Source organism: Bombina bombina, chromosome 11, assembly GCF_027579735.1.
Source record: "Bombina bombina isolate aBomBom1 chromosome 11, aBomBom1.pri, whole genome shotgun sequence".
In the NCBI taxonomy this organism is placed as follows: domain Eukaryota; kingdom Metazoa; phylum Chordata; class Amphibia; order Anura; family Bombinatoridae; genus Bombina; species Bombina bombina.
Genome location: NC_069509.1, coordinates 165,987,186 through 166,007,115, shown reverse-complemented (window position 1 = coordinate 166,007,115; position 19,930 = coordinate 165,987,186). Strand labels below are relative to the sequence as shown.

Sequence of the window (19,930 nt, the reverse complement as noted above, 5' to 3'; positions counted from 1 at the left end):
GGTAAACAAGGGTGTCTGGAACACATAACGAGAAAACCTCAGTTTTTTATATAGCATATCTACTGGTCCCTACCCTGGTGGAAAGGGTACTCAATAAACTAATAACTATATGGTGTAGGGAGTTAGCTTTTGTCTGGCCTCTCTTGGGCCAGTGTGTATATGGGGGAGATTCAGCGGGCAAGAGCCGCTCGGTATAAGGGGGGGGGGATAATAATAATAAGGGGGGGGCGGAGCCTTTAGGGCTGGCTATAAAGTATATCAAAGTTGCCAAAAACGTTAAGTTTGCTAGTGTTGGTATATGCAATCGAGAAAACCTTCTAAGTAGTGTATATTAAAATAAATCAACATGGAACAGATCAAACATAGAGTATAGTCTTATAGGTATAAAGGAAAAATTTTACCCGTAGCAGGGTTAGCCCTCAGTTGGGTTAGGTGATGAGAAACTTGGGGTGGCACGGTAACCTTTGTATACATGTCCATACATCTTATGCACTGCAGTTAAACTAATATACGGAGTTATCGCTAATATTCTCCATTTAAGGGTTCTAATAATGCGAATCCCGTAGAAGCACTGTGAGGGAGCTTCCTAGTATGTACAAAGAGGGAATAGTTATAGAAAATATTAGATATTCCACAAAAGTAATGTTTACACAAGGCTATAACTGTATCATAGAATAAATATCCAAAGTTTAAGATAGATGGCAAGTAGTTTTACCCTGAGATAACCCTGATAACTACATGGCGTGTTTAAACATAAAATGTGAGTAGCCCTGCAGATAGACTGTGCTGGACAAGTTAATTAATATGGGAGGTATAGTAAGTAGACCATGTCAATGTAGATAACGCATTGATGTCAATGCAGGGGTGAATTATACAGCCTTATTCAGAATAGGAGAACCTGAGAGTATCCAATAATACTGCTGAATGGACATGTGATAGGTTAAAGTTAGCATAAGGGCATAACTTAAGACTACCTTTCCAATTATCAAGTTTATTTTATAACCTCCGCTGGCATCAGTTTTCAGGTACATAGGAGTTATGAAGTAAATGTGGACTTGAGAGCTCTGATACATATGGTATGGATGCAGTATAATGAGAAAGAGACTGAAAGCTAAATGCAATAGGCCAACATAGGTCCAGCATCTGAGAGAATGTATGGTATAGTTCAACCACTGGTGCAAGACAGAGAAAAAAGAAAAAAAAAAACAAACAAAAAAAAAAAAAAATTAAATAAATAAAATAGGATATTATGTTTAGATTAACAGAATGATTATGGGCCCATGTCTATGTGTCTCATATACAGTAGCTGGAGCAATATAGATGTTTATCAGTAATATTCCCTACCTAGGATACTATTTCATGTCTATATAGTTCAATATAGTGTGTAAATAGAGTTGCTCACAAATAAAAACAGTCATCATAGAAAATACAGATAAACCTAGTATATATGGAGAAGCAACTATTCTTTGAGATATTCAAACAAGCAAGCTATTCTTACTCTATAGGAACTGCGTTAAGGGAAGTAACAAAGGTTAGCAAATAGTAAATTGGGAATAAAAAGACTAGGGTATGTAGTCTATGACCCATGGGCGAGGAATCATAGCACAAATGAGGGTTTCCAGAATAGATAAAATGAAACCATGATGTCTCATATAATGTAATGAAGCACAGAAACAAAAGAATTATATAGTGTTGTGCTACACAGAGGGATAGTATGACTTGACTTCTAAAGCACAGTACAGTTAAGGGAGTGATACTGGGATAAAGTAGAAAATATAGGATATGTTGTATATTTATGAATTTATAAGCATAAACTTGTAGGGTCGTTGTAATTTATGTTTTACGTGAGGGCCGCTAAATTGAGTCAGAGATATATACTCCACTAGCATGAGAGTTTAAGTTAGCTTGCTGCTGCAGTTACATATGTTTACAATGGATAAGCTTATATGGTTATCATGTGGATCAATGATGCCTCCTAGGTTTGAGCTTGAAAATAAACACAACTGCGTATAAACAACATTGAGGGCAGAGTAACTAGCAAGTGTTCAGCATGATGTCCGTTAACCAGAGAAGCAGTCTGTTGTTGCGGGTTCGATACCTAGCCCTCCTCATAGTAAGTTAGGTAATAGACTGTATATACATATGTTCTTACATCAGACCCAGGGGTCTGCAGCAGTTAGGTAATAGACTGTATATACATATGTTCTTACATCAGACCCAGGGGTCTGCAGCAGTGTGGGTCTGCCAGAGGGAATCCATATACAAGCAGACTTCCTTTGTAATGGCTGCAAAGCTAGAAGATCCCGTACAAGTGATCGCTGAGGGCCAACTGGGTCATGTGGTAAGACCTCTAGGTTTGTGGGCTTATATTGTGGTGTAATGAGTATCTCCAATATTTGTTTTGCCTCGCTATCTTTAGGATAATCTGTCCCTTGGTAAGTGGCACCTACCATCCGATGGGGAAGTAGAATGTTGCAGGCCCCGGATGTACTCCGGCATGATTCGCCTCCAATAGATAGAAAAGTGAGACCAAAATGTGAGCTATTACAGACCAGCTCCTCCGGAGTTTGCTCAGAGCGTTCACACACCTGGCCTCCACAGCTATCACCCATCTCACTGCTAGCCTCTGCGGGTTTGTCCTCAGCAGCTGTGGACCCTGTATATGGGAGGTTCATAGGCTCGAGAATGGATGGGCTGTCTTTAAGGGTCCCTGAAGTTGCATCTGACGTTCCCTGCGCAGGTGTAAAGGCGGATCGGATTTCCTGGGTTAAATTGTAGTAATGAGTGTCGAGCTTGCTGATTAATGCGCTTATAGCGCTAGTCATCAGTGTCTCCATAGTGGGGAGAAGAGTGATCATAAATGTCTAACTGTAGAGAGTAATAAACAGCGTGGAGTCCCAGTTTAGTTTGTCTCAGATATGTTGGGAAGTTTACCTCTGTTAAGAGTCCGGTTCTGTCTGTCTATTGTGTAGGAAATCAGCGTGTTAAATAAAAAGCTGTCCTAATATTTTTCCTAGTAGACAGGTTGATCCCAATAAGCTCTCGGGAGACAGATGTAGAGAGTGTTACTGACCCTTCTTTTAAAGAACTGTTAGCTGCGCCCAACTCGGCACTTACTACAAGCACCACATGGTCTGGAGAATGGCCGTTCCTCATCAGAGGCGCATGAGAGCTGTGGCGGTTGAAAAGATAGTTCGCTCCGATCCTCCTATTCAGGTCTCTGAGCCTCCACTGGACCCTCCAGCACTGGTCTCTCAATCATCGGCTATAATTCTGTGGTCTGTTAGGTGATACTGAACGGTCATATTGTTAGATTCAGAGATTGTATGAGCAGAGCCCTCTTAGTTTGCGTCCGCTCAGATGCCTGGCTTGCTCCGCCCCCACCGATCTACTGGGATTTTCACGCACAAACCATCTCTAGGATTTACAGAGAATGGTCCAAAAAAGAGAAAATATCCAGTGAGCGGCATTTGTGTGGATGAAAATGCCTTGTTGATGTCAGATGTTAGAGGAGAATGGGCAGACTGGGTCGAGATGATAGAAAGGCAACAGTAACTCAAATAACCACTCGTTACATCCAAGGTATGCAGAATACCATCTCTGAATGCACAACATATTGAACCTTGAAGCAGATGAGCTGCAGCAGCAGAAGACCACACAGGGTGCCACTCCTGTCAGGTAAAAACAGGAAACTGAGGCTACAATTCGCACCGGCTCACCAAAAATGTACAATAAAAGATTGGCACACTTTGGGCCCCCTTAGTACCAATTGAACATTTTTTAAATGCCAGGGTCTACCTGAGTATTGTTGCTGACCATGTCCATCCCTTAATGACTACAGTGTACCCATATTCTGATGGCTACTTCCAGCAGGATAATGCACCAGGTCACAAAGTTCAAATAATCTCAAACTGGTTTCTAAACCCTTTGAGTGCTAAGCACTTTCCCACCTGGGTGCTAAGTTTTTTTTTAAAGGGTTTTTTATTTAATATTTTTTAAAATATTTTTTTTTTTTAACTTTTATTTTAATTTATTTCAGATCCCCAAGACTTAAACTGTCATTATGCAGCACCGATCGCTGGGGTAGGAGCGGGAGGGAGCCCCCAGATCTCCCTCAAGTTGGGAGAGTGCTAGTGACGGCTCTGAGCCATCATTAGCACCAGAGTGGGAAACTCTGTGACAGCTCAGAGCCGTCATTAGCACTCAAGGGGTTAAACATGAGTTCACTGTACACCAATGCCCTCCACAGTCACTAGATCTCAATCTAATAGAGTACCTTTGGGATGTGGTGGGACAGGAGATTTGCATTATGGAAGTGCAGCAACTGCGTGATGCTATCATGTCAATATAGTCCAAAATGTCTGAGGAATGTTTCCAACACCTTGTTGAATCTATGCCACAAAGAATTAATGCAGTTCTTAAGGCAAAAGGGGGTCCAACCCGATACTAACAAGTTGTACCTAATAAAGTGGCTAGTGAGTGTATGGGGCATATTTATCAAACTCTGTATAGAGCATATTTATCAAGCTCCATATGGAGGTTGATGCCCCATGTTTCTGCGCAAGCCTTCAGACTCACCAGAAACAGAAGTTATGAAGCAGCGGTCTAAAGACAGCTGCTCCATAACCTGTCCGCCTGCTCTGAGGCAGCGGACAGAAATCAACCTGATCAAATACGATCGGGTTGATTGACACCCCTGATAGTGATCGATTGGCTGCAAATCTGCAGGGGGCGGCATTGCACCAGAAGTTCACCAGAACTGCTGGTGCAATGATAAATGCAGAGAATGTTTGCTGTCAGCATTTATCGATGTGCAGCAGACATGATCCGCAATATCGGATCATGTCCACTCGCACATTAATAAATAGGCCCCTATGTGTGCACTCTTTAAATAAACATAAAATATAAAAAACATGATATGTTAAAAAAAATGCATCTTCAATTCCTGTGTAGAAATGTTTTAATAATCTGTCACAATTTCAGATAACTATCACCGAGATTACGAGTCTTGCATTAGCCTTAAAAAGCAGCATTGAGAGGTCCCAACACTGCTTTTTAACGCCCGCTGGTATTACGAGTCTGGCAGGTACAGGTGTACCGCTCACTTTTTTTCCGCGACTCGAGCATACCGCAAATCCCCTTACGTCAATTGCGTATCCTATACTTTCCTAACGCCGGTATTACGAGTCTTGGAAAAAGTGAGCAGTACACCCTCTCCTGTCAAGACTCCTACCGCATTTTAAAGTCAGTAGTTAAGAGTTTTATGGGCTAACGCTGTAACATAAAACTCTTAACTAAAGTGCTAAAAAGTACACTAACAACCATAATCTACCTATTAACCCCTAAACCGAGCCCCCCCCTCCCACGTCGCAAATACTATAATAACATTTTTTAACCCCTAATTTGCCGACCGGACATCGCCGCCACTTTAATAAATGTATTAACCCCTAAAGCGCCGCACTCCCGCCTCGCAAACATTAGTTAAATATTATTAACCCCTAATCTGCCATCCCTAACATCGCCGACACCTACCTACATTTATTAACCCCTAATCTGCTGCCCCTAACGTCGCCAACACAATATTAAATTTATTAACCCCTAAACCTAAGTCTAACCCTAACCCCCCCTAACTTAAATATAATTTAAATAAATATAAATAAAATAACTACAATTAAATAAATTATTTATATTTAAAACAAAATACTTACCTATAAAATTAACCCTAAGCTAGCTAAAATATAATTAATAATTACATTGTAGCTATCTTAGGATTTATTTTTATTTTACAGGCAAGTTTGTATTTATTTTAACTAGATAGAATAGTTATTAAATAGTTATTAAATATTTAATAACTACCTAGTTAAAATAAATACAAATTTACCTGTAAAATAACCCCCAACCTAAGTTACAATAACACTACACTATAATTAAATTAATTACCTAAACTAACTACAATTAAATACAATTAAATTAAATAAACTAAATTACAAAAACAAACAAACACTAAATTACAGAAAATAAAAAAATAATTACAAGAATTTTAAACTAATTACACCTAATCTTATCCCCCTAATAAAATAAAAAAGCCCCCCAAAATAAAAAAATTCCCTACCCTAAACTAAATTACAAATAGTCATTAAAAGGGCCTTTTGCGGGGCATTGCCCCAAAGTAATCAGCTCTTTTACCTGTAAAAAAAAATACAATACCCCCCAACATTAAAACCAACCACCCACACATCCAACCCTACTCTAAAACCCACCCAATACCCCCTTAATAAAACCTAACACTACCCCCTTGAAGATCACCCTACCTTGAGATGTCTTCACCCAGCCGGGCACAAGTGGTCCTCCAGACGGTCCGAAGCCTTCATCCTATCCGGGCAGAAGAGGACATCCAGATGGGCAGAAGTCTTCATCCAGGCGGCATCTTCTATCTTCTTCCATCCGGAGCGGAGCGGGTCCATCTTGAAGACATCTGACACAGAGCATCCTCTTCCATCCGACGGCGACTGAAGAATGAAGGTTCCTTTAAGTGACGTCATCCAAGATGGCGTTCCTTGAATTCCGATTGGCTGATAGGATTCTATCAGCCCATCGGAATTAAGGTAGGAAAAATCCTATTGGCTGATGCAATCAGCCAATAGAATTGAAGTTCAATCCTATTGGCTGATCCAATCAGCCAATAGGATTGAGCTCGCATTCTATTGGCTGTTCCAATCAGCCAATAGAATGCAAGCTCAATTTTATTGGCTGATTGCATCAGTCAATAGGATTTTTCCTACCTTAATTCCGATTGGCTGATAGAATCCTATCAGCCAATCGGGATTCAAGGGACGCCATCTTGGATGACATCACTTAAAGGAACCTTCCTTCTTCAGTCGCCGTCGGATGGAAGAGGAAGCTCTGCGTTGGATGTCTTCAAGATGGACCCGCTCCGCTCCGGATGGAAGAAGATAGAAGATGCCGCCTGGATAAAGACTTCTGCCCATCTGGATGTCCTCTTCTATCCTCCGGATAGGATGAAGACTTCGGACCGTCTGGAGGACCACTTGTGCCCGGCTGGGTGAAGATGTCTCAAGGTAGGGTGATCTTCAAGGGGGTAGTGTTAGGTTTTATTAAGGGGGGATTAGGTGGGTTTTAGAGTAGGGTTGGGTGTGTGGGTGGTGGGTTTTAATGTTAGGGGTATTGTATTTTTTTTACAGGTAAAAGAGCTGATTACTTTGGGGCAATGCCCCACAAAAGGCCCTTTTAAGGGCTATTTGTAATTTAGTTTAGGGTAGGGATTTTTTTTATTTTGGGGGGCTTTTTTATTTTATTAGGAGGATTAGATTAGGTGTAATTAGTTTAAAATTCTTGTAATTATTTTTTTATTTTCTGTAATTTAGTGGGGGTTTTTTTTTCCATAATGTAGTTTATTTAATTTAATTGTAGCTAGTTTAGGTAATTAATTTAATTATAGTGTAGTGTTAGGTGTAATTGTAACTTAGGTTAGGGTTTATTTTACAGGTAAATTCGTATTTATTTTAAATAGGTAGCTATTAAATAGTTAATAATTATTTAATAACTATTGTACCTAGTTAAAATAAATACAAAGTTGCCTGTAAAATAAAAATAAATCCTAAGCTAGCTGCAATGTAACTATTAGTTATATTGTAGCTAGCTTAGGGTTTATTTTATAGGTAAGTATTTAGTTTTAAATAGGAATAATTTATTTAATTGTAGTTATTTAGGGTTAGACTTAGGTTTAGGGGTTAATAACTTTATTATAGTGGCGGCGACGTTGGGGGCGGCAGATTAGGGGTTAATAAGTGTAGTTAGGTTGCGGCGACGTTGGGGTGGCAGATTAGGGGTTAATAAATATAATGTAGGGTTTCGGCGACGTTAGGGGCAGCAGATTAGGGGTTCATAGGTATAATGTAGGTGGCGGCGGTGTCCGGAGCGGCAGATTAGGGGTTAATAGTATAATGTAGGTGTCGGCGATGTCGGGGGCGACAGATTAGGGGTTAATAAGTGTAAGATTAGGGGTGTTTAGACTCGGGTGTTCACGTTAGGGTGTTAGGTGTAGACATAACTTTTCTTTCCCTATAGGAAACAATGGGGCTGCGTTAGGAGCTGAACGCTTCTTTTTTGCAGGTGTTAGGTTTTTTCCTATGGGGAAATCGTGCACGAGCACGTTCAGCCAGCTTACCGCTACCGTAAGCAACGCTGGTATTAAGGTGAGATGTGGAGCTAAATTTGGCTCAATGCTCACTTTTCTGAGGCTAACGCCGGCTTGCAGAAAACTCGTAATACCAGCGTTGTCTTAAGTGAGTGGTAAGAAAAAAAGGCTTGTTAGCACTGCACACCATTACCGACAAAAACTCGTAATTTAGCCATTAATAATTTCCATTGTTGACTTAAATTTTACCTTTCTCACCTGATTTCATAATCAATGTTATAAATGTGTAGGAGCTAGGGATGGGCGAAAGGTTTTTTTTCAGCCGGCTCAGCCCCATTGTTTCCTATGGGGAAATCGTACACAAGCACGTTTAGCCATCTTACCGCTACCGTAAGCAGCGCTGGTATTGAGGTGAGATGTGGAGCTAAATTTTGCTCTCCGCTCACTTTTCTGAGGCTAACGCAGCCTTTCTGAAAACTCGTAATACCAACGCTGTCTTAAGTGAGCGGTGAGAAAAAAAGAAGCGTTAGCACCGCAAGTCTTACAGACAAAAACTCGTAATCTAGCCGTATGTTAGTTTATTTTTTTATAAAAGAGTTCACCGTATGTACAAGTTAAAGAAATTTTCTTATGTCCCACTTTTTGGGTGTCTTTTATCAGTGCTGTAACGATTGTTCTTGTGAATCAGTGCATATTAAACTGTTGTAAAGTGAGAGCTACCTGTGCGTACTTACCTTTCAGATAGATTGGTCCCTGAGATAAGGTTTTAGTGTTGTTCCCTTCAACTAATGAAGCAGATCTCATCCCAGAACACTTCTAGAAAAATAATTTGTAAAACATTAAAGCTGAAAACAATTTACCAATAAAGAGCCAGATTACAAGTGGAGCGCTGATTAACGCTCCCACTCGAGCGTTAATTGCGCTAGAAGTAAACTTTTTGCGCACGTCAGGTTGCGCTTGTATTACGAGTTGAAAGTAAAAAGTTATTGCTCTCGCGCTAACCCAAAGCATGCAAAAAGACAAACTTAAAACATTGTGCGCGATAACCGGTTCTCCCATAAAAGTGAATAGAGCAAAAAAGAAGGCTTGTTTTTCCCACAGAAAAGCTCTGGAATATATGGTTTCCAATGCAGCAAAGGATTCTGGGTAAGATATGCAAATTCGGTTCACAATGACACACCCTTTACTTCATGTCTGCTTCTCAGCAGATTCCCTTAACGCCAAAGCATTGCTGTTCACACAGCTTATAAGCTTAGCTAGGGTAAGTGCAGTGATTCACAACTATCCCAGGACAGACTGTTTCATAGTTATTGCTACTCATCAGCTGGGAGAAAGGAAAAACAAACCTCTGGGCCTGTCTAGATTTGTTAATGAACTACACAATGAGTTATTTTCTCTATTTTATGCGTAGTGGAGGATTTTAAACTCACATTTTACCTCCCCCTAATTTTAAATGTTGTTGTATTTTGCCTGAAATCAACTTCACCCAGCAGTGATTCAAACTTTCTCCCAACTGATGAGTAGCAATAACTACGATACAGTCTGTCCTGGGATAGTTATGAATCACTGCACTTACCCTAGCTAAGCTTATAAGCTGTTTGAACAGCAATGCTTTGGCGTTAAGGGAATCTGCTGAGAAGCAGACATGGAGTAAAAAGGTGTGTCATTGTGAACCAAATTTGCATATCTTACCCAGAATCCTTTGCTGCATTGGAAACAATCACCTAGATTTATAGTTTTGTCGGTAAAAACCTGCGTAGCTAATGCTGCTTTTTTTTCCAACGCACCCTTCAAACAACGCTGGTATTTAGAGTTGTCTGAGGAACTGCGTTAGGCTAAAAAAAGGGTGCGTTGAGCCTAATTTAGCTCCACTTCAACCCTCAATACCAGCGTTGCTTACGGTAGCGGTAAGCTAGAAAAACGTGCTCGTGCATGATATCCTAATAGGAAACAATGGGGCAGTTTGGGCTGAAAAAAACCTAACACCTGCAAAAAAGCAGCGTTCAGCTCCTAACGCAGCCCCATTGTTTCCTGTGGGGAAACACTCTCTAAGTCTGCACCTAACACCCTAACATAAACCCTGAGTCTAAACACCCCTAATCTTACACTTATTAACCCCTAATCTGCCGCCCCCGCTATCGCTGACCCCTTCATTTTATTATTAACCCCTAATCTTCCGCTCCGGACACCCCTGCAACCTACATTATCCATATGGACCCCTAATCTGCTGCCCCTAACACCGCCGACCCCTATATTTATTAACCCCTAATCTGCCCCCCCAACGTCGCCACTACCCAACTACACTTATTAACCCCTAATCTGCCGACCGGACCTCGCCGCCACTATAATAAATGTTTTAGCCCCTAAAACGCCGCACTCCCGCATCGCAAACACTAGAATAAATAGTATTTACCCCTAATCTGTCCTCCATAACATCGCTGCCACCTACCTACAATTATTAACCCCTAATCTCCCGCCCGCACTGTCGCCGCTACTATAATAAAGTTATTAACCCCTAAACCTAAGTCTAACCCTAACCCTAATACCCCCCTAACATAAATATAATTTAAATGAAACAAAATCATATTCCTAAAATTAACTAAATTAATCCTATTTAAAACTAAATACTTACCTATAAAATAAACCCTAATATAGCTACAATATAACTAATAATTACATTGTAGCTATTTTAGGGTTTATATTTATTTTACAGGCAACTTTGTATTTATTTTAACTAGGTACAATAGCTATTAAATAGTTAGTAACTATTTAATAGCTACCTAGTTAAAATAACTACAAAATTACCTGTAAAATAAATCCTAACCTAAGTTACAAATACACCTAACACTACACTATCATTAAATTAATTAAATAAATTAACTACAATTAGCTAAACTAAAATACAATAAAATAAACTATTCTATAACACAAAAACAGAATTTATGTTTACCTGATAAATTTCTTTCTCCTACGGTGTGTCCGGTCCACGGCTTCATCCTTACTTGTGGGAATATTCTCTTCCCCTACAGGAAATGGCAAAGGGAGCACACAGCAAAAGCTGTCCATATAGTCCCCCCTATGGCTCCGCCCCCCAGTCATTCGACCGACGGTTAGGAGAAAAAGGAGAAACCATAGGGTGCTGTGGTGACTGTAGTGTACAGAAATAATTTTTTTTAAACCTGACTAAAAAGCCAGGGCGGGCCGTGGACCGGACACACCGTAGGAAAAAGAAATTTATCAGGTAAACAGAAATTCTGTTTTCTCCTACATTGGTGTGTCCGGTCCACGGCTTCATCCTTACTTGTTGGAACCAATACCAAAGCTTTAGGACACGGATGAAGGGAGGGAACAAGTCAGGTTACCTAAACAGAAGGCACCACAGCTTGCAAAACCTTTCTCCCAAAAATAGCCTCCGAAGAAGCATAAGTATCAAATTTATAAAATTTGGCAAAAGTATGCAGAGAAGACCAAGTCGCTGCCTTACAGATCTGATCAACAGAAGCCTCGTTCTTGAAGGCCCATGTGGAAGCCACAGCTCTAGTAGAGTGAGCTGTAATTCGTTCAGGAGGCTGCCATCCGGCAGTCTCATAAGCCAATCGGATGATGCTTTTCAGCCAAAAGGAAAGAGAGGTAGCAGTAGCTTTCTGCCCTCTCCTCTTACCAGAATAAACGACAAACAAGGATGATGTCTGTCTGAAATCCTTTGTTGCTTCTAAATAGAATTTTAAAGCACGGACCACATCTAAGTTGTGTAACAAACGTTCCTTCTTCGAAACTGGATTCGGACACAGAGAAGGAACAACTATTTCCTGGTTAATATTCCTGTTGGAAACCACTTTTGGAAGAAAACCAGGTTTGGTACGCAAAACAACCTTATCTGTATGGAATACCAGATAGGGTGAAGTACACTGCAAAGCAGACAATTCAGAAACTCTTCTAGCAGAAGAAATAGCAACTAAAAACAGAACTTTCTAAGATAGTAACTTAATATCTATGGAATGTAAAGGTTCAAACGGAACCCCTTGAAGAACTGAAAGAACTAAGTTTAGACTCCATGGAGGAGTCATCGGTCTGTAGACAGGCTTGATTCTGACTAAGGCCAGTACAAACGCCTGTACATCTGGCACTGCTGCCAGACGTTTGTGCAACAAGACAGACAGAGCAGATATCTGTCCTTTAAGAGAACTCGCTGAGAACCCTTTATCCAAACCCTCTTGGAGAAAGGAAAGTATCCTAGGAATTTTAATTTTACTCCAAGAGAATCCCTTGGATTCGCACCAACAGATATATTTTTTCCATATCTTATGGTAAATTTTCCTAGTCACAGGTTTTCTGGCTTGGACCAGAGTATCTATAACTGAATCTGAAAACCCACGCTTAGATAAAATCAAGCGTTCAATTTCCAAGCAGTCAGTTGCAGAGAGACTAGATTTGGATGTTCGAATGGACCTTGTACTAGAAGATCCTGTCTCAAAGGTAGCTTCCATGGTGGAGCCGATGACATATTCACCAGGTCTGAATACCAAGTCCTGCGTGGCCACGCAGGAGCTATCAGAATCACTGAGGCCTTCTCCTGTTTGATCCTGGCTACAAGCCTTGGAAGGAGAGGAAACGGTGGAAACACATAAGCTAGGTTGAATGACCAAGGCGCCACCAATGCATCCACTAGTGTCGCCTTGGGATCCCTGGATCTGGACCCGTAGCGAGGAACCTTGGAGTTCTGACGGGACGCCATCAGATCCATGTCTGGAATGCCCCATAGTCGAGTTAACTGGGCAAAGACCTCCGGGTGGAGTTCCCACTCCCCCGGATGGAAAGTCTGATGACTCAAATAATCCGCCTCCCAGTTGTCTACTCCTGGGATGTGAATTGCAGATAGGTGGCAGGAGTGATCCTCCGCCCATTTGATGATCTTGGATACCTCTCTCATCACCAAGGAACTCTTTGTTCCCCCCTGATGATTGATGTACGCTACAGTCGTCATATTGTCCGACTGAAATCTTATGAATCTGGCCTTCGCTAGTTGAGGCCAAGCCAGGAGCGCATTGAATATCGCTCTCAGTTCCAAAATGTTTATCGGGAGAAGAGACTCTTCCCAAGACCATAGACCCTGAACTTTCAGGGAGTCCCAGACCGCGCCCCAGCCTAAGAGACTGGCGTCGGTCGTGACAATGACCCACTCTGGCCTGCGGAAACTTATTCCCTGAGACAGGTGATCTTGAGTCAACCACCAGCGGAGTGAGTCTCTGGTTAACTGGTCTACTTGAATCTGGGGAGACAAATCTGCATAATCCCCATTCCATTGTTTGAGCATGCACAGTTGTAATGGTCTTAGATGAATTCGAGCAAAAGGAACCACATCCATTGCTGCAACCATTAATCCTATTACCTCCATGCACTGAGCTATGGAAGGCTGAGGAATAGATTGAAGAACTTGACAAGCGTTTAGAAGCTTTAACTTTCTGACCTCTGTCAGAAAAATCTTAATTTCTACAGAATCTATTATTGTTCCTAGAAAAGGAACCCTTGTGGACGGGGACAGGGAACTCTTTTCTATGTTCACCTTCCACCCGTGAGACCTGAGAAAGGCTAAAACAATGTCTGTATGAGCCTTTGCTTTGGAAAGAGACGACGCTTGGATTAGAATGTCGTCTAGGTAAGGTGCTACAGAAATGCCCCTCGGCCTTAGAACCGCTAGAAGGGACCCTAGTACCTTTCATATGGAGTCTCCTTTTGGAGCGAACTTTCTAGTTCCTCGAACCAAAAAGACGCCGCCGCAGTTACAGGAATAATGCATGAAATTGGTTGAAGAAGGAAACCTTGCTGAACAAAAATCTTTTTAAGCAATCCTTCCAATTTTTTATCCATAGGATCTTTGAAAGTGCAACTGTCCTCTATAGGAATAGTTGTGCGCTTTGCTAACGTTGAAACTGCCCCCTCTACCTTAGGGACCGTTTGCCATGCGTCCCTTCTGGGGTCGACAATGGGGAACATTTTCTTAAATATAGGAGGTGGAACAAAAGGTACACCTGGCTTCTCCCACTCCTTAGTCACTATGTCCGCCACCCTCTTGGGTATCGGAAAAGCATCAGCGTGCACTGGGACCTCTAAGAATTTGTCCATTTTGCACAACTTCTCTGGAATCACAATCATCAAGAGTAGCTAGCACCTCCTTAAGCAGAGCGCGGAGATGTTCTAGCTTAAATTTAAATGCCACGATATCAGGTTCTGCCTGCTGAGAAATTTTTCCTGAATCAGAAATTTCTCCCTCAGACAGACCCTCCCTCACTGCCAACTCAGATTGATGTGAGGGTATAACAGATAAATTATCGTCAGCGCCAACTTGCTCATCCTCTGTATTTAAAACTGAGCAATCACGCTTTCTGGGAAATGCTGGCAGTTTGGATAAAAGATTTGCTATAGAATTATCCATTACTGCTGTTAATTGCTGCATAGTAACAAGCATTGGCGCGCTAGATGTACTAGATATCGCCTGCGCGGGCAAAACTGGTGTTGACACAGAAGGAGAGGATGATGAACTATCCCCACTACCTTCATTTGAAGAATCATCTTGGGCAACCTTATTAAATGTGACAGTACTGTCCTTACTTTGTTTGGACGCCATGGCACAATTTGCACATACATTTAAAGGGGGAACCACCTTGGAATTTGTCCATTTTGCTGATAGAAGAAATAAAACTACAACTAACACCACATACTCTTTACCATCCCCGTGGAGATGCTACTTGTTCAGAGCAGGCAAAGAGAATGACTGGGGGGCGGAGCCAGAAGGGGGACTATATGGACAGCTTTTGCTGTGTGCTCCCTTTGCCATTTCCTGTAGGGGAAGAGAATATTCCCACAAGTAAGGATGAAGCCGTGGACCGGACACACCAATGTAGGAGAAAAAAAACACTAAATTACAAAAAATAAAAAAGAATTACAAGAAGTTTAATCTAATTACACCTAATCTAAGCCCCCTAATAAAATAAAAAAGCCCCCTAAAATAAAAAATTCCCTACCCTATTTTAAACTACCAAAGTAATCAGCTCTTTTACCAGCCCTTAAAAGGTCTTTTTGCTGGGCATTGCCCCAACGTAATCAGCTCTTTTACCTGAAAATAAAAATACAATACCCCCCCAACATTACAACCCACCACCCACACACCCCTACTCTGACCCACCCAAACCCCCCTTAAAAAAAACTATCGCTAACCCCCTGAAGATCATCCTACCTTGAGTCATCTTCACTCAGCCAAGCCAAATTCTTCATCCAAGGTGCGCAGAGGAGGTCCTTGATACGGTAGAAGTCTTCATCCAAGCGAGGCAAGAAGAGGTCCTCCATCCGGTAGAAGTGTGTATCCAGGCGGCGTCTTCAATCTTCATCCATCCGGAGCGGAGCCATCTTCAACGGAGCCGACGCGGAGCCATCCTCTTCAACCGACGACTTCCCAATGAATGAAGGTTCCTTTAAGGGACGTCATCCAAGATGGCGTCCCTTCAATTCCGATTGGCTGATAGGATTCTATCAGCCAATCGGAATTAAGGTAGAAAAAATCTGATTGGCTGATGCAATCAGTCAATCAGATTGAAGTTCAATCCGATTGGCTGATCCAATCAGCCAATCGTATTGAGCTCGCATTCTATTGGCTGTTCCGATCAGCCAATAGAATGCGAGCTCAATACGATTGGCTGATTGGATCAGCCAATCGGATTGAACTTCAATCTGATTGGCTGATTGCATCAGCCAATCAAATTTTTTCTACCTTTATTCCGATTGGCTGATAGAATCCTATCAGCCAATCGGAATTGAAGGGACGCCATCTTGGATGACGTCCCTTAAAAGAACCTTCATTTGTCGGGAAGTCGTCGGTTGAAGAGGATGGCTTCGCGTCGGCTCAGTTGAAGATGGCTCCGCTCCGGATGGATGAAGATTGAAGACACCGCCTGGATGAACACTTCTACTGGATGGAGGACCTCTTCTTGCCCCGCTTGGATGAAGACTTCTACCGGATCAAGGACCTCCTCTGCGCACCTTGGATGAAGAATTCGGCTCGGCTGAGTGAAGACGACTCAAGGTAGGATGATCTTCAGGGGGTTAGCGATAGGTTTTTTTAAGGGGGGTTTGGGTGTGTTAGAGTAGGGGTGTATGGGTGGTGGGTTGTAATGTTGGGGGGGGTATTGTATTTTTATTTTCAGGTAAAAAAGCTGATTACTTTGGGGCAATGCCCCACAAAAAGCCCTTTTAAGGGCTGGTAAAGAGCTGATTACTTTGGTAGTTTAGAATAGGGTAGGGAATTTTTTATTTTGGGGGTCTTTTTTATTTTATTAGGGGGCTTAGATTAGGTGTAATTAGTTTAACCTTCTTGTAATTCTTTTTTATTTTTTGTAATTTAGTGTTTTTTTTTTTTTTATTGTAGAACAGTTTATTTTATTGTATTTTAGTTTAGCTAATTGTAGTTAATTTATTTAATTAATTTAATGATAGTGTAGTGTTAGGTGTATTTGTAACTTAGGTTAGGATTTGTTTTACAGGTAATTTTGTAGTTATTTTAACTAGGTAGCTATTAAATAGTTATTAACTATTTAATAGCTATTGTACCTATTTAAAATAAATACAAAGTTGCCTGTAAAATAAATATAAATCCTAAAATAACTACAATGTAATTATTAGTTATATTGTAGCTATATTAGGGTTTATTTTATAGGTAAGTATTTAGTTTTAAATAGGATTAATTTAGTTAATTTTAGGAATATGATTTCGTTTCATTTAAATTATATTTATGTTAGGGGGGTGTTAGGGTTAGACTTAGGTTTAGGTTTAGGGGTTAATAACTTTATTAAAGTAGCGGTGATGGTGCGGGCAGGAGGTTAGGGGTTAATAATTGTAGGTAGGTGGCGGCGATGTTAGGGAAGGAAGATTAGGGGTTAATACAATTTATTCTAGTGTTTGCGAGGCGGGAGTGCAGTGGTTTAGGGGTTAATACATTTATTATAGTGGCGGCGAGGTCCGGTCGGCAGATTAGGGGTTAATAAGTGTAGTTAGGTAGCGGCGACATTGGGGGGGGCAGATTAGGGGTTAATAAATATGAGGGTCGGCGATGTTAGGGGCAGCAGATTAGGGGTTCATAGCTATAATGTAGGTGGAGGCGGTGTCCGGTTGGCAGATTAGGGGGTTAACATTTTTTATTATAGTGTTTGCGATGTGGGGTGGCCTTGGTTTAGGGGTACATAGGTAGTTTATGAGTGTTAGTGTACTTTAGAGCACAGTAGTTAAGAGCTTTATATTCACACGTTAGCCCATAAAGCTCTTAACTACTGACTTTTTTTGTCGGTAGGAGTCTTGTCGGTAGAGGGTCTACCGCTCACTTCTCCCAAGACTCCAAATACCAGCGTTAGGCAGATCCCATTGAAAAGATAGGATACGCAATTGACGTAAGGGGATCTGTGGTAGCCTGGAGTCGCAGTAGGGAAGTGAGCGTTAGACCCTTTCCTGCCGGACTCTAAATACCAGCGGGCGGTAAAAAGCAGTGTTAGGACCCCTTAATGCTGCTTTTGACGGCTAACGCCAAACTCTAAATCTAGGTGAATGTATTCCAGAGGTTTTCTGTGGGAAAAACAAGCCTTCTGGCCTGTCTAGATTTGTTAATGAACTACACAATGAGTTATTTTCTCTATTATATATATATATATATATATATATATATATATATATATATATATATATATATATATATAATTATATACAGGTATAGATATATACAGATATATATAAGAATAACTATTTAGAAATACTTATAACATATTCCCCTATGTGCTTAACATTGGAATGTCAAATATTTACACTAAATACACAATATAACACTTTATTAAATATAAATATTGCATAAATATGATCTTACATTGTTTTCAGCTACTTAATTGCAAAGGGCTGCATTGCACGTATATATTAATGTCTGTGTATGTATACATATGTTTTTTTGTGTTTATATGTGTATATATGTTTGCAAGTACATATATACACATTTAAATACATAAATACATGTACACACACACACACACACACATATATATATATATATGCATATACAGAATATACATATTTAGAGATGTATATGTATGTATGTCTATGTTAAACACCTGACACCTCATATCTTTGAGCCCTTATAACTTGTGTGTGCAATATTTTTTTTAAAATAATTTTTATTAGATGGATTATTTATTAGTGTAACTGTATTTTTGATGTAAATGTATTGTTGATGTGTTTTGTGATATTTTTTGTTTCTTGAAACAGTTAACACGACGAGCTTTTACTACAATTGCGCTCAAGCGAACGTGTTTTCATTCAATTGGTAATAAAGCGCAATTTAATCTGCGTGCAAAAGAACGTGAAAACCCGATATCGCTTGCGTGCAAGCATTTGCGCTCGACTCATAATCTGGCCCAAAATATGTGGGATTTATGCAAGTAACTGATTCTCTACTCACAGTGGTACAAGTTTCACTTGATGTATCACACAAGTGGACGTCACAGTGCAAATAAATTTTGTCTAAATTTCCAATAAATTTGAAGACTTGGAGAGAAAATGTTGCCTTCAGGGACACCCCGTTCTCCGCCACATTGAGGGTAGGATCGTTTCGGTTCGGGCAGCTATGGAAATAGAATTATTAGTGTATGAATTAATATGCAAAATTGTAAGTGATAGATTGTAGCATTTAAAAAAAAAAAAAAAATCTTCTTTTATTAAGTTTACTTTTGACTCTCCGGTTTAAAGTTTTCTCCTTTAGCTAATTGTATACTGAGGTATGCTTAGGAGCGTGCATGTGTCTTGAGAACTATATGTATAACATTGTTACATAGATTGTTGCAAACACTGTTACCATATAATCCTCAAGGCACATGCACGCTTCTGAGGTCTATCTACATATATCGTGATTAAAAGGGGATACGTTTAAAGGACCAGTAAACACAATAGATTTGCATAATCAACAAATGCAAGATAACAAGACAATACAATAGCATTTACTTTGAATTTAAAATGAGTAGTAGATTATTTTCTAACACATTTCAAAGTTATGTATATTTCCACTCCCCCTGTACCATGTGATAGCAATTAGCCAATCACAAATGCATATACATATAGTCTGAGTTCTTGCACATGCTCAGTAGGAGCTGGTGACTTAAAAAAGTGTAAATATTAAAGACTGTGCACATTTTTTTTTAATGGAAGTAAATTAGAAAGTTGTTTAAAATTACATGATGTATCTGAATCATGAAAATTTAATAAAACCTGAGTGTCCCTTTAAGCTATGGATAAAAAGGGAAAGTGGTACATTTTATATTAAAATATAATGTAATGGTTTGTTTTTTTTTAAACAAAATTGTACTCTATCTTCCACTTATTCTCGGATATTTGTTTAAAGTGAAGGTAAACTTTGGTGAATGAAAGTCCGTTTTTTAAAAATCGGACTTTCATTCATCAAAGTTTACCTTTACTTTAAGATATCCTGCCTCTCAGTTCCCCAATTTTAAATCGGTCCTATATTTATTATGATGCAGTTGATGGCAAAGAATATAGCTGTTCAATATTGTCTTATAAAAATGCAATATCAAAATAATCAACATCATTAAAACTGTACAACGCCTACCAAACATAGTAATGAGTGAGGTTTTATTCAAGTGATTACAACAATCTTGAACTTATTTAAAAGGATGATACATTTAAAGAAGAAAAATAACAAAACCCAAGTAAAATATGAGAAACAGAATATTC

At 40.1% G+C, this 19,930-nt stretch overlaps 1 protein-coding gene across 1 annotated transcript in view; it reads right to left on the bottom strand.

Moving 5' to 3' along the window:
- Nucleotides 1-19,930, bottom strand: part of LOC128641725 (uncharacterized) — a 392,787-nt gene that overhangs the window by 129,646 nt on the left and 243,211 nt on the right. Inside the window, exons 30-31 of the mRNA XM_053694250.1 lie at nucleotides 18,645-18,807; nucleotides 8,893-8,974 (exon numbers count right to left, since the gene is read on the bottom strand). Coding sequence (XP_053550225.1) covers nucleotides 8,893-8,974; nucleotides 18,645-18,807 — 245 coding nt within the window. The remainder of the gene's footprint in view (nucleotides 1-8,892; nucleotides 8,975-18,644; nucleotides 18,808-19,930) is intronic.